Raw genomic sequence first — 20,477 nt, 5'->3', positions numbered from 1 at the left:
CCAACCAACGGCCAGATCCGCCCATCCCCGGCCAATCCGCTGCAGGAGAGGGCGGGCTCATCGTGACGGGCTCATCCCCCATCCAGGCCCCCAAAACCCAGGTGACCAACGCGCGCCTGGATTGAATTAGTTTCTCTGAAGGGAATTTCTCGGTTGTTATTTACTTTTTTTAGGGCTTGATTATTTTATTCGGGTTGGAGCTCGGTGGGAGCGAGGGATGGGTGGTGTTCTGGGGTGTTGACACTGCGGGTGTTGACACTGCGGGGCAGCAGCCGGCTGGGGGAGACGGTGAAGATGGCGGCGGCGATCAGGCAGCTGGGCAGAGGGTGGCGCGGCGTCCGCGGGAGCCTGGGCGGCTGCAGCTCCCGCTCCAGCATCGCGGCCGGGGCTCGGCGGCCTCTCTCCACCAGTGTAAGTCAATGACTGTCGCGGAGGGAGGGGAGAGGGGGGGGGGGGAGAGAGGGCCGAGGGGCCGCTGAAGGGCGACCGGTCAAACCTGCTGCTTGTTGTCCCTCCCGCCCGGCCGAGAGACAAGACAAGTGTCAAGAGAGTGTTGTATCGTCATCTGTCCCACATAGACACCATGAAATTCTTACTTGCAACAACACAACAGAATATGTAGACACAAAATACTGGAGTAACTCATCAAGGGCCTGTCCCACTTACTTGTAACAGCACAACAGAATATGTAGACACAAAATACGAGAGTAACTCAAGGGCCTGTCCCACTTAGGTGACTGTCAAAATACTGGGGTAACTCAAGGGCTTGTCCCACTTACTTGTAGCAGCCGGAATATGTAGACACAAAATACTGGAGCAACTCGAGGCTGTCATATGTTGAAAGACTGGAGCGACTAGGCTTGTATACACTGGAATTTAGAAGGATGAGAGGGGATCTTATCGAAACGTATAAGATTATTAAGGGGTTGGACACGTTAGAGGCCGGAAACATGTCCCCAATGTTGGGGGAGTCCAGAACCAGGGGCCACACAGTTTACGAATAAGGGGTAGGCCATTTAGAACTGAGATGAGGAAAAACCTTTTCAGTCAGAGAGTTGTGAATCTGTGGAATTCTCTGCCTCAGAAGGCAGTGGAGGCCAATTCTCTGAATGCATTCAAGAGAGGGCTAGATAGAGCTCTTAAGGATAGCGGAGTCAGGGGGTATGGGGAGAAGGCAGGAACGGGTACTGATTGAGAATGATCAGCCATGATCACATTGAATGGTGGTGCTGGCTTGAAGGGCCGAATGACCTCCTCCTGCACCTATTGTCTAAGGGCCTGTACTTGTAGCAGCACAACAGAATATGTAGACACAAAATACTGGAGTAACTCAAGGGCCTGTCCCACTTAGTCGACTGCTGGCGACTGTCCAAGTCAAGTCAATTTTATTTGTATAGCACATTTAAAAACAACCCACGTTGACCAAAGTGCTGTACATCAGTTCAGGTACTAAGAACAAACATACAATGGCACACAAACATAACAGCACATACGTAAACAGTTCACAGCGCCCCCTCAAAGGGCCTCAAACGCTTGGGAGTAGAAATAGGTTTTGATCATATAGGTTTTGATTTATAGGTTAAGTCGTAGCAGATCATCAAAATTTTCTTTTCCCCTACGACAATGACCACGACAATGCCGAGTCAGGTCGATACAAGTTACTTTACTAGTGAAACTAGCACCTGGCTAAGAGATTACACCGTCTTCGGAAACATCGGGAAATTCCCACGCTTACCTGACAGTCAAACTGTCGCCTCCGATCTACCTGTCAAATGTCCTGATGGTAAATAAATTGGTTAAACAAAACTATCTTCTGGTATCTTCAAATGCCTTTTCTTAATTTAATATTACGTGCTTCTAAATGCATCTGCGACAACCTAGCAGACCTGGGAACAGCATGCGACAGACAGCGCCCGCAATAAGCTACGATACCTGGTGACAAGCCAGCTGTTGCCGAGAAATTTCTAGCAGGTACATTTCTCCGCGATGCGCCGAGATCCGCTACGATTCATTGAAGACTCCTCACGATCATGCCCGCGACACCCCGGCAATCGTTCAGTGACAGCCTAGTCACCGGCAGTCGCCTTAAAATTGTCTAACTGGGACATGCCCTTAAGTCTGAAGAAGGATCTCGACCCGAAACGTCACCCATTCCTTCTCTCCAGAGATGCTGCCTGTCCCGCTGTGTTACTCCAGCATTTTGTGTCTACCTTCGATTTAAACCAGCATCTGCAGTTTTGTTTTCCAACAGAATATGTGAAGCTTTCAGAACTCACAAAAAAACAACTCGCAGATGCTGTCAAAGACTTCAAAGTACGCGTGTATGTATATGTGTGTATAAATGCTATATATACACACGCACTTTGAAGCACTACAGGAACGTCCTATAATTCAACGTATTAGGCTGGGTAATGAGAAGCTGTGTCAAGCAGAGGGTTTTTTTTTAAGGAGTATCTTAAAAGAGGAATAATCTAGTCAACCAACAAGTGAAGACATTTCAGAGCATAGGCTCTCAGCTCTGAATTCATATTTTTACTTTACTTTAGAGATACAGCGTGGAAGCAGGCCCTTCGGCCCACCGAGTCCATGCCAACCAGTGATCATCCTGTCCTCTAACACTATCCTACACACTAGGGACAATTTACAATTTTACCGATGTCTATTGGCCTACAAATCTGTACGTCTTTGGAGTGCGGGAAGAGACCAGAGAAAACTCACAGGCAGACCGTACAAATTCCGTACAGACCGCACCCATAGTCAGGATTGAACCCAAGTCTCTGGCACTGCGCTACCGTGCCACCCCATCTTAGGTTTATCTTTGGATGAAACAATTTGTGATGCGAATGCCCTCTGCTCAGGGGACTACAGCATACAGAAATCAGATAACCTTGCGCAAGGGCAGAGCAGTGAGTAAGAGCACTCATTACCAGGTACAAAATCACTTCTGATAATTTTGTACAAACAATCAATTCTTATTAACCCAGTACGTTATGCGGTCAAGATTGGGTCGCATTTCTCTTGAGGGACAAAGAAACTGTGAAGGGTGATGCAGTAGAGGGCTGTAAAATATGGATGTTTGTTTAGTTTAGAGATAAGGTGTGGATACAGACCCTTCAGTCCACCAAGTCCCTGCCGACCAGCCATCTCCATACACCTGCACGAGGGACAATCTCCAATTTTTACCAAACCCAGCTTAACCTACCTGGGTAGACATCCCGAATAATATTTGTATCTGAACCAAGATCGTACGTCTTTTTACAAACGTTATCTCTTGCATTATCTCATTGTTGATCATGGATCCTTACTGTGTGAAAATTTGCTGTGTTTCATGTTTGCAAAGGTACTAATTACTGCAGGTAAGAACCGCAAGATGCTGGTTTAAATCGAAGAGAAACACAAAATGCTGGTGTAACTCAGCGGGACAGGCAGCATCTCTGGAGAGAAGAAATGGCTGACGTTTTGGGTCGAGACCCTTCTTCAGACTGAATCTTCAGACTGAAACGTCACCCATTCTCTCCAGAGATGCTGCCTGTCCCGCTGAGTTACTCCAGCATTTTGTGTCTATCAACTGCCCCTTTTTCCTATTTCAATTTTTTTAATTTCCCCACATTGATGCTGCTTCCATTACCCTTTCAGGCAGTAGTTTTAGGATCCAAAGAATTTTGAATATCTCAATGAAATCTCTCCTTTCCTCAGTTTGCAAGGGGAATATTTTGTCATGCGTTGCATGTATATTTGGTTTTTACTCCAGGCACCTTACACTTTCTCCCCTCTCGACTCCATCCAAGGACCCAAATAGTCTTTCCAGGTGAGGCAGAGGTTCACTTGCACGTCCTCCAACCTCATCTATTGTATCTGCTGCTCCAGATGTCAACTTCTCTACATCGGCGAGACCAAGTGCAGGCTCGGCGATCGTTTCGCTCAACACCTCCACTCAGTCCGTCTGAACCAACCTGATCTCCCAGTGGCTCAGCACTTCAACTCCCCCCTCCCATTTCCAATCTGACCTTTCTGTCCTGGGCCTCCTCCATTGTCAGAGTGAGGCCCAGCGCAAATTGGAGGAACAGCACCTCATATTTCATTTGGGCAGTTTACACCCCAGCGGTTTGAACATTGACTTCTCCCACTTCAGGTAGTCCCTGCTTCCCCTCTCTATCCCCTCTCCCTTCCTAGTTCTCCTACTAGTCTTCCTGTCTCCGTTCTCCTACTAGTCTTCCTATCATTGTCCCGCCTCCCCCCCTGACATCAGTCTGAAGAAGGAACTCGACCCGAAACGTCACCCATTCCTTCTCTCCTGAGATGCTGCCTGGCCCGCTGTGTTACTCCAGCATTTTGTGTCTACCTTCGATTTAAACCAGCATCTGCAGTTTTGTTTCCTACACTTTTTCTTACACTTTCCTGTTCTCTCTCCAGCATGCAGTTCATCAGCAGCAATTCACGTCCCTGGATGAGAAGCCCCAGTTCCCGGGGGCCTCCGCCGATTTTGTGGACAGGTTGGAGTTTATCCAGCCCAACGTGTTATCCGGTATTCCCATCTATCGGGTCATGGACCGGCAGGGACAGATCATGAACCCAGATGAAGACCCCAAGGTTTGTAATGTGCCATCCCAAAGCAGAACTGCTGCCTGGTGCCATGATGAACCATTAACATGCGGTCTCACAGTGGCCTGATAGGGGATAATACGTTTAGTTGAGTTTGTTGTCACGTGTACAGAGGTACAGTGAAAAGCTTTTGTTGCGTGCTAACCAGTCAGCGGAAAGACAATACATGATTATAATCGAGCCGTTTACCGGGTATAGATACGTTATAAGGGAATATTGTTTAGTGCAAGCTAAGCTAGCAAAGTCCGATCAAAGATTTTAGATTTAGATTTAGAGATACAGCGCGAAAACAGGCCCTTCGGCCCACCGAGTCTGCGCCGCCCAGCGATCCCCGCACACTAACACTATCCTACACACACTAGGGACCATTTTTACATTTACCCAGTCAATTAACCTACATACCTGTACGTCTTTGGAGTGTGGGAGGAAACCGAAGATCTCGGAGAAAGCCCACGCAGGTCACGGGGAGAACGTACAAACTCCGTACAGACGGTGCCCGTAGTCAGGATCGAACCTGAGTCTCCGGCGCTGCATTCACTGTAAGGCAGCAACTCTACCGGCAGATATTCCTAGGGTCACCAATGAGGTAGATAGTAGTTCAGCACTGTTCTCTGGTTGTGGTCGGATGGTTCAGGTGCCTGATAACAGCTGGGAAGAAACTGTCCCTGAATCTGGAGGTGTGCGTTTTCACACTTCTGCACCTTTTGCTAGATGGGAGAGGGGAGAAGAGGGAGTGGCCGGGGTGCGACTGGTCCTTGATGATGCTGCTGGCCTTGCCGAGGCAGCGTGAGGTGTAGATGGTCATTGCAAGGGAGGTTGGTTTGTGTGATGGTCTGGGCTGCGTCCACAATTCGCTGCAATTTCTGGCGGTCTTGGATGGAGCTGTACCCAAACCAAGCTGTGATGCATCTGAGACAAGTGGAAGCAGACTCGTATGACTCAACTGATGAAGCTGCACAGGCATGTTTTCCAGACTAGACGCCAAGTGCTGGAGTAACTCAGCAGGTCAGGCAGTGTCTCTGGAGAAAAAGGATGGGGAAAAAGGACGTTTTGGGTGCGACCTTTCCTATGCCTTCCAGGAGCCTTTGCTATCCTTCATTCTTACCTACCTGGGTCCCATTTTCATGCCTTTTGTAAACTCACTTGGCCTCCTTGTCGTCTACACTTTTAAACCTCGCCTGGTTTACTGGTAAATTGACTATATGATGTGTAACATTTCAAAATAGAGTGAGGGATGTTTTCATTGTGGGGGGCGGCACGGTGGCGCAGCGGTAGAGTTGCTGCCTTACAGCGAATGCAGCGCCGGAGACTCAGGTTCGATCCTGACTACGGGCGCCGTCTGTACGGAGTTTGTACGTTCTCCCCATGACCTGCGTGGGTTTTCTCCGAGATCTTCGGTTTCCTCCCACACTCCAAAGACGTACAGGTATGTAGGTTAATTGGCTGGGCAAATGTTTAAAAAAAATTGTCCCTGGTGTGTGTAGGATAGTGTTAATGTGCGGGGATCGCTGGGTGGCACGGACCCGGTGGGCCGAAGGGCCTGTTTCCGCGCTGTACATCTAAATCTAAATTGGGTGCAATCTCGATTAGTCAGGAAAATCTGCCAGTCCAGCACCACTAGTTGTGTCACACGGCATGGAACCAGGCCATTTGGCCCATCAGGTCCACACCTGCCAGTGCCCACCCATCTGTGTTTATCCCATCCCCTGCAACTTGGCCCGTAGCCCTTTATGCCGGGACGATTTAAGTGCTTGTCTAGACATTTCATAGATGCTGGCAGTCCCGGAGGCTCCAGATTATCCAAATCCAGCCACTGGATTCGGATAATCCAACACTAATTTCACACTGCAATTTGAAGAAAAAAATTGCAATGTTTGCAAAATTACAATAAGTTATGTTTGGATTATCATTGACCAGCACAGCATAGGAACAGGCCCTTTGGCCCACGATGCCTGTGCCGATCTTGACACCAAATTAAACAAATCCCTTCTGCCCGCACATGATCCATATCCCTTCACTCCCTGCATATTAATGTGTTTACCTAAAACCTTCTTGAACGCCATTATCGTACCTGCTTCTACCATCACCCCTGGCAGCGATTATCAAACACGTACAACTCTCTGTGTAAAAGAAAACTTGTCCCACACATCTCCTGTAAACCCCCCCCTTCTGGCCCTCTAGTCTTTGACATCTCCACCCTGGGCTAAAGGTTCTGACTGTCTATGCTTCTCGTCATTTTAAAAACTTGTATCAGATCTCCTTTGATACTCCAGCAAAACAATCTAACTTTGTCCAACCTTTCCTTATAACTGATATCCTTTAATCCAGGGGCATCCGGGTAAAGCTCTCCAAAATCTCCACATCCTCTAATCGATTGTTATCAATCAATATATAATGATTAAGGTGGATGGTATAAATTTCACGCCGGTTCCTCTATTTCACATGCTTCCTGTTTCATTATCAGGGTAAAGATTATTACCTATCAGGATAACTGTGCAAAGTTACTTGTGAGAGATCAGTGTATGAAAATAACTGCAGATGCTGGTACAAATGGAAGGTATTTATTTCACAAAATGCTGGAGTAACTCAGCAGGTCAGGCAGCATCTCAGGAGAGAAGGAATGGGTGACTTTTCAGGTCGAGACCCTTCTTCAGAAGAAGGGTCTCGACCCGAAATGTTACCCAGTCCTTCTCTCCTGAGATGCTGCCTGACCTGCTGAGTTACTCCAGCATTTTGTGAGAGATCAGGATCATTTAACAATAGATTAATACATGGAGTGGGCTGTGTGTCCTTCTGCAGTTGTACAGGGCCCTAGTGAGACCACACCTGGAGTATTGTGTGCAGTTTTGGTCTCCACATTTGAGGAGAGACATTCTTACTATTGAGGGAGTGCAGCGTAGGTTCATGATGTTAATTCCCGGAATGGCGGGACTGTCGTATGTTGAAAGACTGGAGCGACTGGGCTTGTATACTCTGGAGTTTAGAAGGATGAGAGGGGATCTTATTGAAACATAAGATTATTGAGGGATTGGACACTCTAGAGGCAGGAAACACTTTCCCGATGTTGGGGGAGTTCCAGTTTAAGAATAAGAGGTAGGCCATTTAGAACAGAGATGAGGAAAAACTTTTTCACTCAGAGAGTTGTGAAGCTGTGGAACTCTCTGCCTCAGAAGGCAGTGGAGGCCAATTCCCTGGATGCTTTCAAGAGAGAGTTAGATAGAGCTCTTAATGATAGCGGAGTCAAGGGATATGGGGAGAGGGCAGGAACGGGGTACTGATTGTGGATGATCAGCCATGATCATATTGAATGGCGGTGCTGGCTTGAAGGGCCGAATGGCCTACTCATGCACCTATTGTCTATTGAAAGGTAGGCAAGGCTAGGTTCTGCTAGAGTTTCAAAGGGTTAGGTGAAACTTAATTGCAACTTATAAGACTCTACAGAGGGGATGAGGAGAGAATGGATTCTTCTGTGGGAGATTCAAGATCTAGGGATAGATACAAAGTGCTGGAGTAACTCAGCAAGTCAGGCAGCATCTCTGGAGAAAATGGATGGGTGTTGTTTTGGGTCAGAATCTGAAGAAGGGTCCCAACCCAACACGCACCTATCCATTTTCGTTAGAAATGCTGCCGAGTTACTCCAGCAGTTTGAATGGGAAAATGCATTCAGACTGCATCTCTGCGGAAAAGGAATAGATAACGTTTTGCGTCGAGACCCTTCTAGTCTGAAGAAGAGTCTCGACCCAAAACGTAAGTTTGAAAATGGGTCTCAACCCAAAACGTTACCTGTTATTTTTCTCCAGAGATGCCGTCTGACCCGCTGAGTTACTCCAGCTTTTTGTGTCTATCTTTGGTTCAAACCAGCAGCTGCAGTTCCTTCCTACACTTACTATAGCAGTGTTTCTGTTCCAACTCTGCCTGAAGTGGTTGTCCTCTCCATTCACTAAGCTGGTGAGTTTTTGCACCATTCACAGATCTGCTCCCATTCACTCTTTCCTCCCTTCCTGCAGTTGCCAAAGGAAATGGTCCTCAAATTCTATCAGAAGATGACGCTGCTGAACACCATGGATCGCATTTTGTACGAGTCTCAAAGACAAGTAAGTGCACGGCAGGATTTTTCTCTGTTTCTGGAATTTGGAAGGATGAGAGGGGATCTTCACAAGTGACAGGAGCAGAATTAGGCCATTCGGCCCATCAAGTCTACTCCGCCATTCAATCATGGCTGATCTATCTCTCCCTCCTAACCCCATTCTCCTGCCTTCTCCCCATGACCCCTGACACCCGTACTAATCAAGAATCTATCTTATTGAAACATATAAGGTTATTAAGGGGTTGGACACGCTAGAGGCAGGAAACATGTTCCCAATGTTGGAGGGGTCCAGATCCAGGAACCGCAGTCTAAGAATAAGGGGTAGGCCATTTAGAACGGAGATGAGGAAAAACCTTTTCACTCAGAGAGTTGTAAAGCTGTGGAATTCTCTGCCTCAGAAGGCAGTGGAGGCCGATTCTCTGGATGCTTTCAAGAGAGAGTTAAATAGAGCTCTTAATGATAGCGGAGTCAGGGGGGATGGGGAGAGGGCAGGAACGGGGTACTGATTGAGAATGATCAGCCATGATCACATTGAATGGCGGTGCTGGCTTGAAGGGCCGAATGGCCTACTCCTGCACCTATTGTCCATTGCTTGTTTTGCCATTTGAGCCACTAATTATTTTCATTTATGGCTGAACTGAGACCTGTACTGTTGACTTACCCACATTACGAATGAAATCCCTCAGCTCGGTTAGAGGAGCAAGGGAGTTCTCTCTGGTTTCCTAGCTTCCCCCAACGTCTCTCAGAACAGATTGTGTGCAGTTTTGGGCCCCGTACCTGAGGAAGGACGTGCGAGCGTTGGTGAGGGTCTGGAGGACGTTTACAAGAATGATGCCGGGGTTGATTGGCTTAACATAGATATTATAGCCAGCTTCTCACCTTTCTTGTAAAGCCTCAAAGCTGCCATTGACGAAGGCTAGCAGAACGATATCTTCTTTACGCAAATAACCAACACCAAAGAGATCTCCACGACGTTTCAGTTAGTTAGTCGTTTATTTGAAGTTGCAATGAAACATATTGGCATATCTCTTGTCATTAACTTGTTATTGGTTAGTTTGGTAAAAATCTAATATCCTACCGTCGATCCTTCGTGACTTATACGAACTACCAGACCTTATATCCAGTAGGGATTCCAGGTGAGATAGAGGTTCACCTGCACCTCCTCCAACCTCATCTATTGCATCCGCTTCTCCAGATGTCAACTTATTTACATCGGCAAAACCAAACGCAGGCTCGGCGATCGCTTCGCTCAACACCCGCGCTCGGTCCGCGTTGGCCAAACTGATCTCCCAGTGGCCGAGCACGTCCACTCCCAGTCTGACCTTTCTGTCATGGGCCTCCTCCAGTGCCATAGTGAGGCCCACCGGAAATTGGAGGAACAGCACCTCATATTTTGCTTGAGCAGCTTGCAGCCCAGTGGTATGAACATCGACTTCTCCAACTTTAGATAGTTCCTCTGTCCCTCTCTTCCTCTTCCCAGATCTCCCTCTATCTTCCTGTCTCCACCTATATCCTTCCTTTGTCCCGCCCCCCTGGCATCAGTCTGAAGAAGGGTCTCGACCCGAAACGTCACCCATTCCTTCTCTCCTGAGATGCTGCCTGACCTGCTGAGTTACTCCAGCATTTTGTGAATAAATACCTTCGATTTGTACCAGCATCTGCAGTTATTTTCTTATACCTCTTATTATATCCAGTAGGTACTTCTTGTATTTTCTTTGGCCACCAAAATCTTATTATTTTAGTAGTATCTTATAGTTAAAATCCTTCTTTTAGGTGGATGAATTAAATGTGGAGATAGTTATTAATGATTATGATATAGTTGGGATTACGGAGACATGGCTCCAGGGTGACCAAGGCTGGGAGCTCAACATCCAGGGATATTCTATATTCAGGCGGGATAGACAGAAAGGAAAAGGAGGTGGGGTAGCGTTACTGGTTAGAGAAGAGATTAAAGCAGTGGAAAGGAAGGACATTAGCTTGGAGGAAGTGGAATCGATATGGGTAGAGCTACGAAACACTAAGGGGCAGAAAACGCTAGTGGGAGTTGTGTACAGGCCACCTAACAGCAGTAGTGAGGTTGGGGATGGCATCAAGCAGGAAATTAGAAATGCATGCACTAAAGGTGCAGCAGTTATAATGGGTGACTTCAATCTACATATAGATTGGGTGAACCAAACTGGCAGGGGTGCTGAGGAAGAGGATTTCTTGGAATGTTTGAGAGATGGTTTTCTAAACCAACATGTCGAGGAACCAACGAGAGAACAGGCCATTCTAAACTGGGTATTGAGTAATGAGGAAGGGTTAGTTAGCAGTCTTGTTGTGCGATGCCCCTTGGGCAAGAGTGATCATAATATGGTAGAGTTCTTCATTAGGATGGAGAGTGACAAAGTCGATACAGAAACAAGTGTTCTGAACTTAAAGAAAGGTAACTTTGAGGGTATGAGGCGTGAATTGTCCAAGATAGACTGGCGATTGATGCTGAAAGCGTTGACGGTGGACATGCAATGGAAGGCATTTAAAGGTCGCATGGATGAACTACAACAAGTGTTCATCCCAGTTTGGCAAAAGAACAAACCAGGAAAGGTAGTGCATCCGTGGCTAACAAGGGAAATCAAGGATAGTATTAAAACAAAAGATGAAGCGTACAGATTAGCCAGAAAAAGTAGCATACCAGAGGACTGGGAGAAATTCAGAGTCCAGCAGAGGAGGACAAAGGGCTTAATTAGGAAAGGGAAAATAGACTATGAGGGAAAACTGGCAAGGAACATAAAAACAGACTGCAAAAGCTTTTATAGATATGTCAAGAGAAAAAGATTAGTTAAGGCAAATGTAGGTCCCTTGTAGTCGGAAACAGGTGAATTGATCATAGGGAACAAGGACATGGCAGACCAATTGAACAAATACTTTGGTTCTGTCTTCACTAAGGAAGACATAACCATCTGCCGGAAATAGCAGGGGACCGGGGGTCTAATGAGATGGAGGAACTGAGGGGAAATCCAGGTTAGTCGGGAAGTGGTGTTAGGTAAATTAAATGGATTAAAGGCAGATAAATCCCCAGGGCCAGATAGGCTGCATCCCAGAGTGCTTAAGGAAGTAGCCTCAGAAATAGTGGATGCATTAGTGATAATTTTTCAAAACTCTTTAGATTCTGGAGTAGTTCCTGAGGACTGGAGGGTAGCTAATGTAACCCCACTTTTTAAAAAGGGAGGGAGAGAGAAAACGGGGAATTATAGACCAGTTATCCTAACATCGGTAGTGAGGAAAATGCTAGAGTCAGTTATTAAAGATGTGATAGCATCACATTTGGAAAGTGGTGAAATCATCGGACAAAGTCAGCATGGATTTACCAAAGGCAAATCATGTCTGACGAATCTTATAGAATTTTTCGAGGATGTAACTAGTAGAGTGGATAAGGGAGAACCAGTCGATGTGTTATATCTGGACTTTCAGAAGGCCTTCGACAAGGTCCCACATAGGAGATTGGTGTACAAACTTAAAGCACACGGTATTGAGGGTTCAGTTTTGAGGTGGATAGAAAATTGGTTGGCGGACAGGAAGCAAAGAGTAGGAATAAATGGGTCCTTTTTGGAATGGCAGGCAGTGACTAGTGGGGTACCGCAAGGCTCAGTGCTGGGACCCCAGTTATTTACAGTGTATATTAATGATTTGGACGAGGGAATTGAATGCAACATCTCTAAGTTTGCGGATGACACGAAGCTGGGTGGCAGTGTTAGCTGCGAGGAGGATGCTAGGAGGCTGCAGAGTGACTTGGATAGATTAGGCGAGTGGGCAAATGCATGGCAGATGCAATATAATGTGGATAAATGTGAGGTTATCCACTTTGGCGGCAAGAACAGGAAAGCAGAGTATTACCTGAATGGTGACCGATTGGGAGAAGGGGAGATGCAACGTGACCTGGGTGTCATGGTGCACCAGTCATTGAAAGCAAGCATGCAGGTGCAGCAGGCAGTGAAGAAAGCGAATGGTATGTTGGCATTCATAGCAAGAGGATTTGAGTTTAGGAGCAGGGAGGTTCTGCTGCAGTTGTACAGGGCCTTGGTGAGACCGCACCTGGAGTATTGTGTGCAGTTTTGGTCTCCTAACCTGAGGAAAGACGTTCTTGCCTTAGAGGGAGTACAGAGAAGGTGCACCAGATTAATCCCTGGGATGGCGGGACTTGCATATGAGGAAAGACTCGATAGACTGGGCTTGTACTCGCTGGAATTTAGAAGACTGAGGGGGGATCTTATAGAAACATATAAAATTCTTAAGGGGTTGGAGAGGCTAGATGCGGGAAGATTGTTCCCGATGTTGGGGGAGTCCAGAACCAGGGTTCACAGCTTAAGGATAAGGAGGAAGTCTTTTAGGACCGAGATGAGAAAACATTTCTTCACACAGAGAGTGGTGAGTCTGTGGAATTCTCTGCCACAGAAGGTAGTTGAGGCCAGTTCTTTGGCTATATTTAAGAGGGAGTTAGATGTGGCCCTTTTTGCTAAAGGGATCAGGGGGTATGGAGAGAAGGCAGGTACAGGCTACTGAGCTGGATGATCAGCCATGATCATATTGAATGGCGGTGCAGGCTCGAAGGGCCGAATGGCCAACTCCTGCACCTATTTTCTATGTTTCTTGCCGATCTTCTATCGGCAGGTTCTTGGTGTGAACTGAAGCGTTACGTCGGTGCTGGAAGATCTCTGGCTCTGCCCAGTCCATATACATAAGCATAGTATTAACCTCTTAAGTGTTCAAAATAATACAGCAGGATACAAAATAATATAATATACTAAAATAACTAATAAACGCAAAATGGCTCCTACAATATTAATGAGCGTTTGGCGGCACTGAGTCTGCACTCCCTGGAGTTTAGGAGGATGAGGGGCGACCTCATTGAAACTTTACCGAAAAGTGAAAGGCCTGGATAGAGTGGATGTGGAGGGGTTGTTTCCAGTAGTGGGAGAGTCTAGAACCAGAGGGCATAACCTCAGAATTAAAAGAGGAATTTCTTTAGTCAGAGGGCGGTGAATCTGTGGAATCCATTGCCACAGACGCCTGTGGAAGCCAAGTCATGAGGTATAGTTAAGGGGGAGATTGACTGATATTTGATTGGTAAGGGCGTCAGGGTTATGAGGAAAAAGCAGGAGAATGGGGTTGAGAGGGAACGATAGATCAGCCATGATTGAATGGCGAAGCAGACTTGGTGGGCCGAATGGCCTACTTCTGCTCCTGTGACTTATGAACGTGCAATCTCATTGTAAACACTTTGCTGTTTGTGGAAGCTTGCTGTGTGCAAACTGGACTTTGTGTCTTCCCGCATTCCATCAGTGACTGTGTTTCAAAAAGTACTTCATTGATCATATCATATCATATCATATATATACAGCCGGAAACAGGCCTTTTCGGCCCACCAAGTCCGTGCCGTCCAGCGATCCCCGCACATTAACACTATCCTACACCCACTAGGGACAATTTTTACATTTACCCAGCCAATTAACCTACATACCTGTACGTCTTTGGAGTGTGGGAGGAAACCGAAGATCTCGGAGAAAACCCACGCAGGTCACGGGGAGAACGTACAAACTCCTTACAGTGCAGCACCCGTAGTCAGGATCGAACCTGAGTCTCCGGCGCTGCATTCGCTGTAAAGCAGCAACTCTACCGCTGCGCTATCGTGAGGAGCTTTGGTGTGTGTCGGTTTATTGGCGGGCCGTACCGAGACCATTGCCAGCGTTAGACACTGTGCCTGCATTTACAGGGTCGCATATCCTTCTACATGACAAACTATGGTGAGGAGGGCACACATATCGGCAGTGCGGCTGCGTTGGAACCAGACGACTTGGTGTTTGGACAATACAGGGAGGCAGGTAAGTGAAATGTGGGGTTCACTGTATATCCTGGGCTGCCAGATAAGACATAAGCTGTAACAATAAATAAGGGAACACAGAGGTGCAACAGTAGAGTTGCTGCCTTACACCACCAGAGACCCAGGTTTGATCCTGGCCCCTTAGTTATCCCAGCATCCTGGTAATATTCTTCCTCTTAAGTACAATAACCAAGACAATAGCTTACTTTAGTTCAGAGATAAAGAGCAGAAACAGGCCCTTCGACCCACCAAGTCCACACCGACTAGCGATCCCCGCACGTTAACACTATCCTACGCACATCAGGGACAATTTGCACTTGTACCAAGCAGGTTTACCTGCAAACCTCTACGTCTTTGGAGTGTGGGAGGAAACCAGAGCGCACGGGGGAAAACCCACGCCGGTCACGGGGAGAACGAACAAACTCCGTACAGACAGCACCCGTAGTCGGGATCAAACCCGGATCTCTGGCGCTGTGAGGCAGCAACTCTACCGCTGCGCCACCGTGCCGCCCCTTAGTTCTCCCAGCATCCTGGCCAATATATATTTCCTCTTGAGTATAATAACCTAGACACTAGTTTAATCTCTTGTTTGCCGTTAATGTGGTTTTGCTGTGTGCATCTGTCTCCTGTGTACTGGATTCAGGATTCAGGATATCTTTATTTGTCATCCAAAAAACAACGAAATTTAGTCACCCACAATCCAACAATAAAAGCAGTAAAATAAGCAAATTACACAACCCCAACCAACACAAAAAAAAGAAACATCCATCACAGTGAGTCTCCTCCAGTCCCCTCCTCACTGTGATGGAAGGCCAGAATGTCTTTTCTCTTCCCCTGCCGTCTTCTCCCGCGGTCAGGCTGTTGAAGTTGCCACGTTCCAGGCCGCGCAGGACGGTGAAAGGTCCGCAGCGGGCCGACCCAAGCCCCGCGATCCGGGGCGGGCGAACACGCTGCCGCTGCACGTTGGGGGCGGTCGTGGCTCCCGACATTGAAGCCCCCGCCGAGCAGAGAAAAATCCCACGTCCTATTTCAGGCCGCGCCGGACGGTTAGGAAGGTGTGCGATTTGTATGGGGTGACTCATGGCAAACACTGCCAATGCATTACCGCTACTCTGGCTGTACGTTGTCGCCCCCTGCAGGTGTCCTCATGTACCGAGGCCTCTCGCTGGAGCTCTTCATGGCGCAGTGTTACGCCAGCGCCAACGACGTGGGCAAGGGCCGCCAGATGCCCGTCCATTACGGCAGCAAGGATCTGCACTTCGTTACAATCTCCTCCCCCTTGGCGACGCAGATACCCCAGGGTAAGGATTAGAAACCTCAATATGTCACCGTCGCTTCTTTTAGTTTAGATTAGAGATACAGCGTGGAAACAGGCCCCTCGGCCCACCGAGTCCGCACCGCCCACCGATCCACGCACATTATTACACTGGAATTTAGAAGGAGGAGAGGAGATCTTATCGAAACGTATAAGATTATTAAGGGGTTGGACACATTAGAGGCAGGAAACATGTTCCCAATGTTGGGGGAGTCCAGAACCAGGGGCCACAGTTTAAGAATAAACTGCAGTTGTATAGGGCCCTAGTGAGACCGCACCTGGAGTACTGTGTGCAGTTTTGGTCTCCAAATTTGAGGAAGAATATTCTTGCTATTGAGGGCGTGCAGCGTAGGTTTATTAGGTTATAACAGTATAACAGAGCTTTATTTGTCGTTCGGTACCGAAGTACCGAACGAAACTACATAGCAGTCATAGAAAAAAAAAAGAACACAAGACACATAACCCCAACACAAACGTCCATCACAGTGACTCCAAACACCCCCTCACTGTGATGGAGGCAACAAAACTTCCCCTCTCTTCCCCACGCCCACGGACAGACAGCTCGTCCCCGACCGACCCGCACAGTCCCCGCACCGGGCGCTGAAACGTCTCGCGGCCGAACCGGGCGATGAAAGGCCCGCGACCAAGCCTTGCGCAGCTAAGTCCCGCAGCCGAGCCGCACCAGCGGTGAAAAGTCCCGCAGCCGAGCCGCACCGGACGGTGTTAAATCCCGCAGCCGAGTTGCACCGGACGGTGTTAAATCCCGCAGCCGAGTTGCACCGGACGGTGTTAAATCCCGCAGCCGAGTTGCACCGGACGGTGTTAAATCCCGCAGCCGAGTTGCACCGGACGGTGTTAAGCCCCGCAGCCGAGTTGCACCGGACGGTGTTAAATCCCGCAGCCGAGTTGCACCGGACGGTGTTAAGTCCCGCAGCCGAGTTGCACCGGGCGGTGTTAAGCCCCGCAGCCGAGCTGCACCGGGCGAAGTAAGTCCAGCGGCCAGCCGCACCGGGATGTAAAGTCCAGCGGCCGAGCTGCACCGGGGGATGTTAGGCCCCGCAGCCGAGCCGCACCCCGCGCCGTGAGGAAGAGAAAAGTTCCCCACACCCACCCACCCACCCACACCCACCCCCACCCCCCACACACCACCACCCCCTCCCACACATACACAACCAAAAAAAATATATAAAAATCATCCCAACACCGACACTCAACAAAAAAAAGACGGACAGACTGCTAGTCAGCCGCTGCCGTTAGGCGCCGCCATCTTAATTTCCGGAATTTCCGGAATGGCGGGACTGTCCTATGTTGAAAGACTGGAGCGGCTAGGCTTGTCTACACTGGAATTTAGAAGGATGAGAGGGGATCTTATCGAAACATATAAGATTATTAAGGGGTTGGACACGTTAGAGGCAGGAAACATGTTCCCAATGTTGGGGGAGTCCAGAACCAAGGGCCACAGTTTAAGAGTAAGGGGTAGGCCATTTAGAACTGAGTTGAGGAAAAACCTTTTTCAGTCAGAGAGTTGTGAATCTGTGGAATTCTCTGTCTCAGAAGGCAGTGGAGGCCAATTCTCTGAATGCATTCAAGAGAGAGCTGGATAGAGCTCTTAAGGATAGCGGAGTCAGGGGGTATGGGGAGAGGGCAGGAACGGGGTACTGATTGAGAATGATCAGCCATGATCACATTGAATGGCGGTGCTGGCTCGAAGGGCCGAATGGCCTCCTCCTGCACCTATTGTTTATTGTCTATTAACACTGTCCTACACACACACCATGGTTTTTAAAAATATTCATGCCAAGCCAATTAACCTACAAACCTGTACGTCTTTGGATTGTGGGAGGAAACCGAAGGTCTCGAAGAAAACCCACGCAGGTCACGGGGAGAACGTACAAAACTCTGTGCAGACAGCACCCGTAGTCGGGATGGAACCGGGGTCTCTGGTGCTGTGAGGCAGCAATTCTACTGCCGTGCCCACAAGTTAGTTAGTTCAGTTGAGTTTAGTTTATTGTCACGTGTACCGAGGTATAGCGAAAAGCTTTTGATGCCTGCTAACCAGTCAGCGGAAAGACACGCTCCAAAAGACGTGCAGGTTTGTAGGTTAATTGGCTTGGTAAATGTAAAGATTGTCCCTAGTATGTGTAGGATAGTGTTAATAAACGGGGAATCGCTGGTCGGCACTGACCCGGTGGGCCGAAGGGCCTGTTTCTGCGCTGTATCTCTAAACTAAACTAAACTAAAGAACAAGCCCGTTGTGTAATTGATAATCCCATTTGGTTTGGTTTGGTTTTACACTCTCCAAACGGTGGAAGAATCAAATCAAATCAAGTTGCATCAAATCAAATAGCTTTTATTGTCATTCAAAAATAGATTTGAATGAAATTGTCGTTACCATGCAGTCATAAACAATAAAGAGCACAAGACACACATTTACAGTTTAACACAGACAACCATCACAGTGATTCCTCCAGGCACACCCTCACTGTGATGGAAGGCAAAGAAAAGTCTTATATCCTCCTCTGTTCTTCTCCTGCGGTCAGGCAGTCAGACTGCTGCCTCGAGGTGATCGAGGCTCACGGCTTTTGAAACCCCCGCCGGGCGGTGGAAGGTCCCAGGGCCGAGCCGGGCAGGCCAATGAAGGTCCTGAGCCCCCACCGGGCGATGGAAGGTCCCAGGACCGAGCCACGCAGGGTGATGAATGTCCTGCGAACGGGTCGATCGAGCCTCGCGGTTCGGGGCAGTCGAAGCTGCCACGGCTGGAGCCCCCGAAAGCCGGTCGCCCGCCGGGGACCAGCGAGCTCCCGATGTTGTGGTCCACAGAGCCCGCGGTAAGTCCAGGTAAGATGGCAAGTCCAGGCCCTGCGACCGGAGCCTTCAAGGGCGATCCCAGCTGGAGGCCGCCAACTCCACGGTGTTAGGCTGTAGAGCGAACGGATATACGACACGGAAAAAGGTCGCATCTCCGTTGAGGAGGAGATTTAGAAAAAAGGTTCCCCCCCCCCCCCCCCCCACATATACACAGCTAAAAATAGGTCAATACACACATCTCAACGCTAACAATAGACAAAGACAGACAGACTGCCAAAATCAATGATTGAATATATCGTTTCCGCGTGACCGTGCTTCTGCTGACCCTCCCCCTGTTCTTTGACCGCAGCTGTAGGGGCCGCGTACGCCTACAAAGTCAGCCAGGCAGACCGCGCCGTCATCTGCTACTTCGGGGAAGGTGCCGCGAGTGAAGGGGACGCACACGCTGGCTTTAACTTTTCGGCCACTCTGGAGTGTCCCATCATATTCTTCTGCAGGAACAACGGCTACGCGATATCCACACCGACGCACGAGCAGTACAGAGGAGACGGCATCGGTAGGTGGTTGGTGTTGGGAGGCACCGTACAAGGGAGATGCTGTTGGGAATTAGACACAAAAAGCTGGAGTAACTCAGCAGGTCAGGCAGCATCGCTGGAGAAAAGGAATGGGTGACGTTTCGGGTCGAGACCCTTCTTCAGACAAAGTTGGCGGAGAGGGAAACAATAGACAATAGGTGCAGGAGGAGGCCATTCGGCCCTTCGAGCCAGCACCGCCATTCAATGTGATCATGGCTGATCATTCTCAATCAGTGCCCCGTTCCTGCCTTCTCCCCATACCCCCTGACTCCGCTATCCTTAAGAGCTCTATCTAGCTCTCTCTTGAATGCATTCAGAGAATTGGCCTCCACTGCCTTCTGAGGCAGTGAATTCCACAGATTCACAACTCTCTGACTGAAAAAGTTTTTCCTCATCTCAGTTCCAAATGGCCTCCCCCTTATTCTTAAACTGTGGCCCCTTGTTCTGGACTCCCCCAACATTGGGAACATGTTTCCTGCCTCTAACATGTCCAACCCTTTAATAATCTTATAAGTTTCGATAAGATCTCCTCTCATCCTTTTAAATTCCAGTGAATACAAGCCTAGTCGCTCCAGTCTTTCAACATATGACAGTCCCGCCATTCCGGGAATTAACCTAGTAAACCTACGCTGCACGCCCTCAATAGCAAGATTATCCTTCCTCAAATTTGGAGACCAAAACTTCATACAGTACTCCAGGTGCGGTCTCACTAGGGACCTGTTCAATTTGAACAGTTGAATTTGAATAAATTTTATTAGCCAAGTATGTATGCATACAAGGAATGTGCCTTGGTGCTCCGCTCGCAAGTAACAACACGACATACAGTAAACAATTAGGAATAAAACATAATTTACACATGTGAAGAATTAAATAAAATACCAGAGCAAAAGGAGGCTACAGACTGTTGGCTGTTGAGTAGAGCTACTGCTGGTGGGAAAGAAGCTGTTTTTATGTCTGGCTGTGGCTGCTTTGACAGTCTTCCAGAGGGTAGTGCTTCAAAGAGCTTGTGGCCAGGGTGAGAGGGGTCAGAGACGATCTTGCCCGCTCGCTTCCTGGCCCTTGCAGTGTACAGTTCGTCAATGGGGGGGAAGGTTGCAGCCAACGACCTTCTCGGCTGATGGAACGATGCGTTGCAGCCTCCGGATGTGGTGCTTGGTGGGAGAAGGTGAGGACAGACTGTGATGGCAGTATAGAACTGGACCATCATTGCCTGTGGCTGGGATTTTGAGACAA

General features: G+C 48.4%; 1 protein-coding gene across 1 annotated transcript in view; it reads left to right on the top strand.

The window, feature by feature from the left end:
• The first annotated feature begins 148 nt into the window (after positions 1 to 148).
• Positions 149 to 20,477, top strand: part of bckdha (branched chain keto acid dehydrogenase E1 subunit alpha) — a 30,398-nt gene continuing 10,069 nt past the window's right edge. Inside the window, exons 1-6 of the mRNA XM_078431174.1 lie at positions 149 to 411; positions 4,414 to 4,590; positions 8,610 to 8,696; positions 14,439 to 14,547; positions 15,686 to 15,847; positions 19,019 to 19,225. Of these exons, the coding sequence (XP_078287300.1) occupies positions 295 to 411; positions 4,414 to 4,590; positions 8,610 to 8,696; positions 14,439 to 14,547; positions 15,686 to 15,847; positions 19,019 to 19,225 (859 nt within the window). The 5' untranslated portion in view covers positions 149 to 294. The remainder of the gene's footprint in view (positions 412 to 4,413; positions 4,591 to 8,609; positions 8,697 to 14,438; positions 14,548 to 15,685; positions 15,848 to 19,018; positions 19,226 to 20,477) is intronic.

The sequence above is a fragment of the Rhinoraja longicauda genome, chromosome 41 (genome assembly GCF_053455715.1).
Source record: "Rhinoraja longicauda isolate Sanriku21f chromosome 41, sRhiLon1.1, whole genome shotgun sequence".
Lineage (NCBI taxonomy): Eukaryota > Metazoa > Chordata > Chondrichthyes > Rajiformes > Arhynchobatidae > Rhinoraja > Rhinoraja longicauda.
The sequence above is the reverse complement of the archived record's forward strand: the minus strand, read 5'-3'. Positions and strand labels throughout refer to the sequence as shown.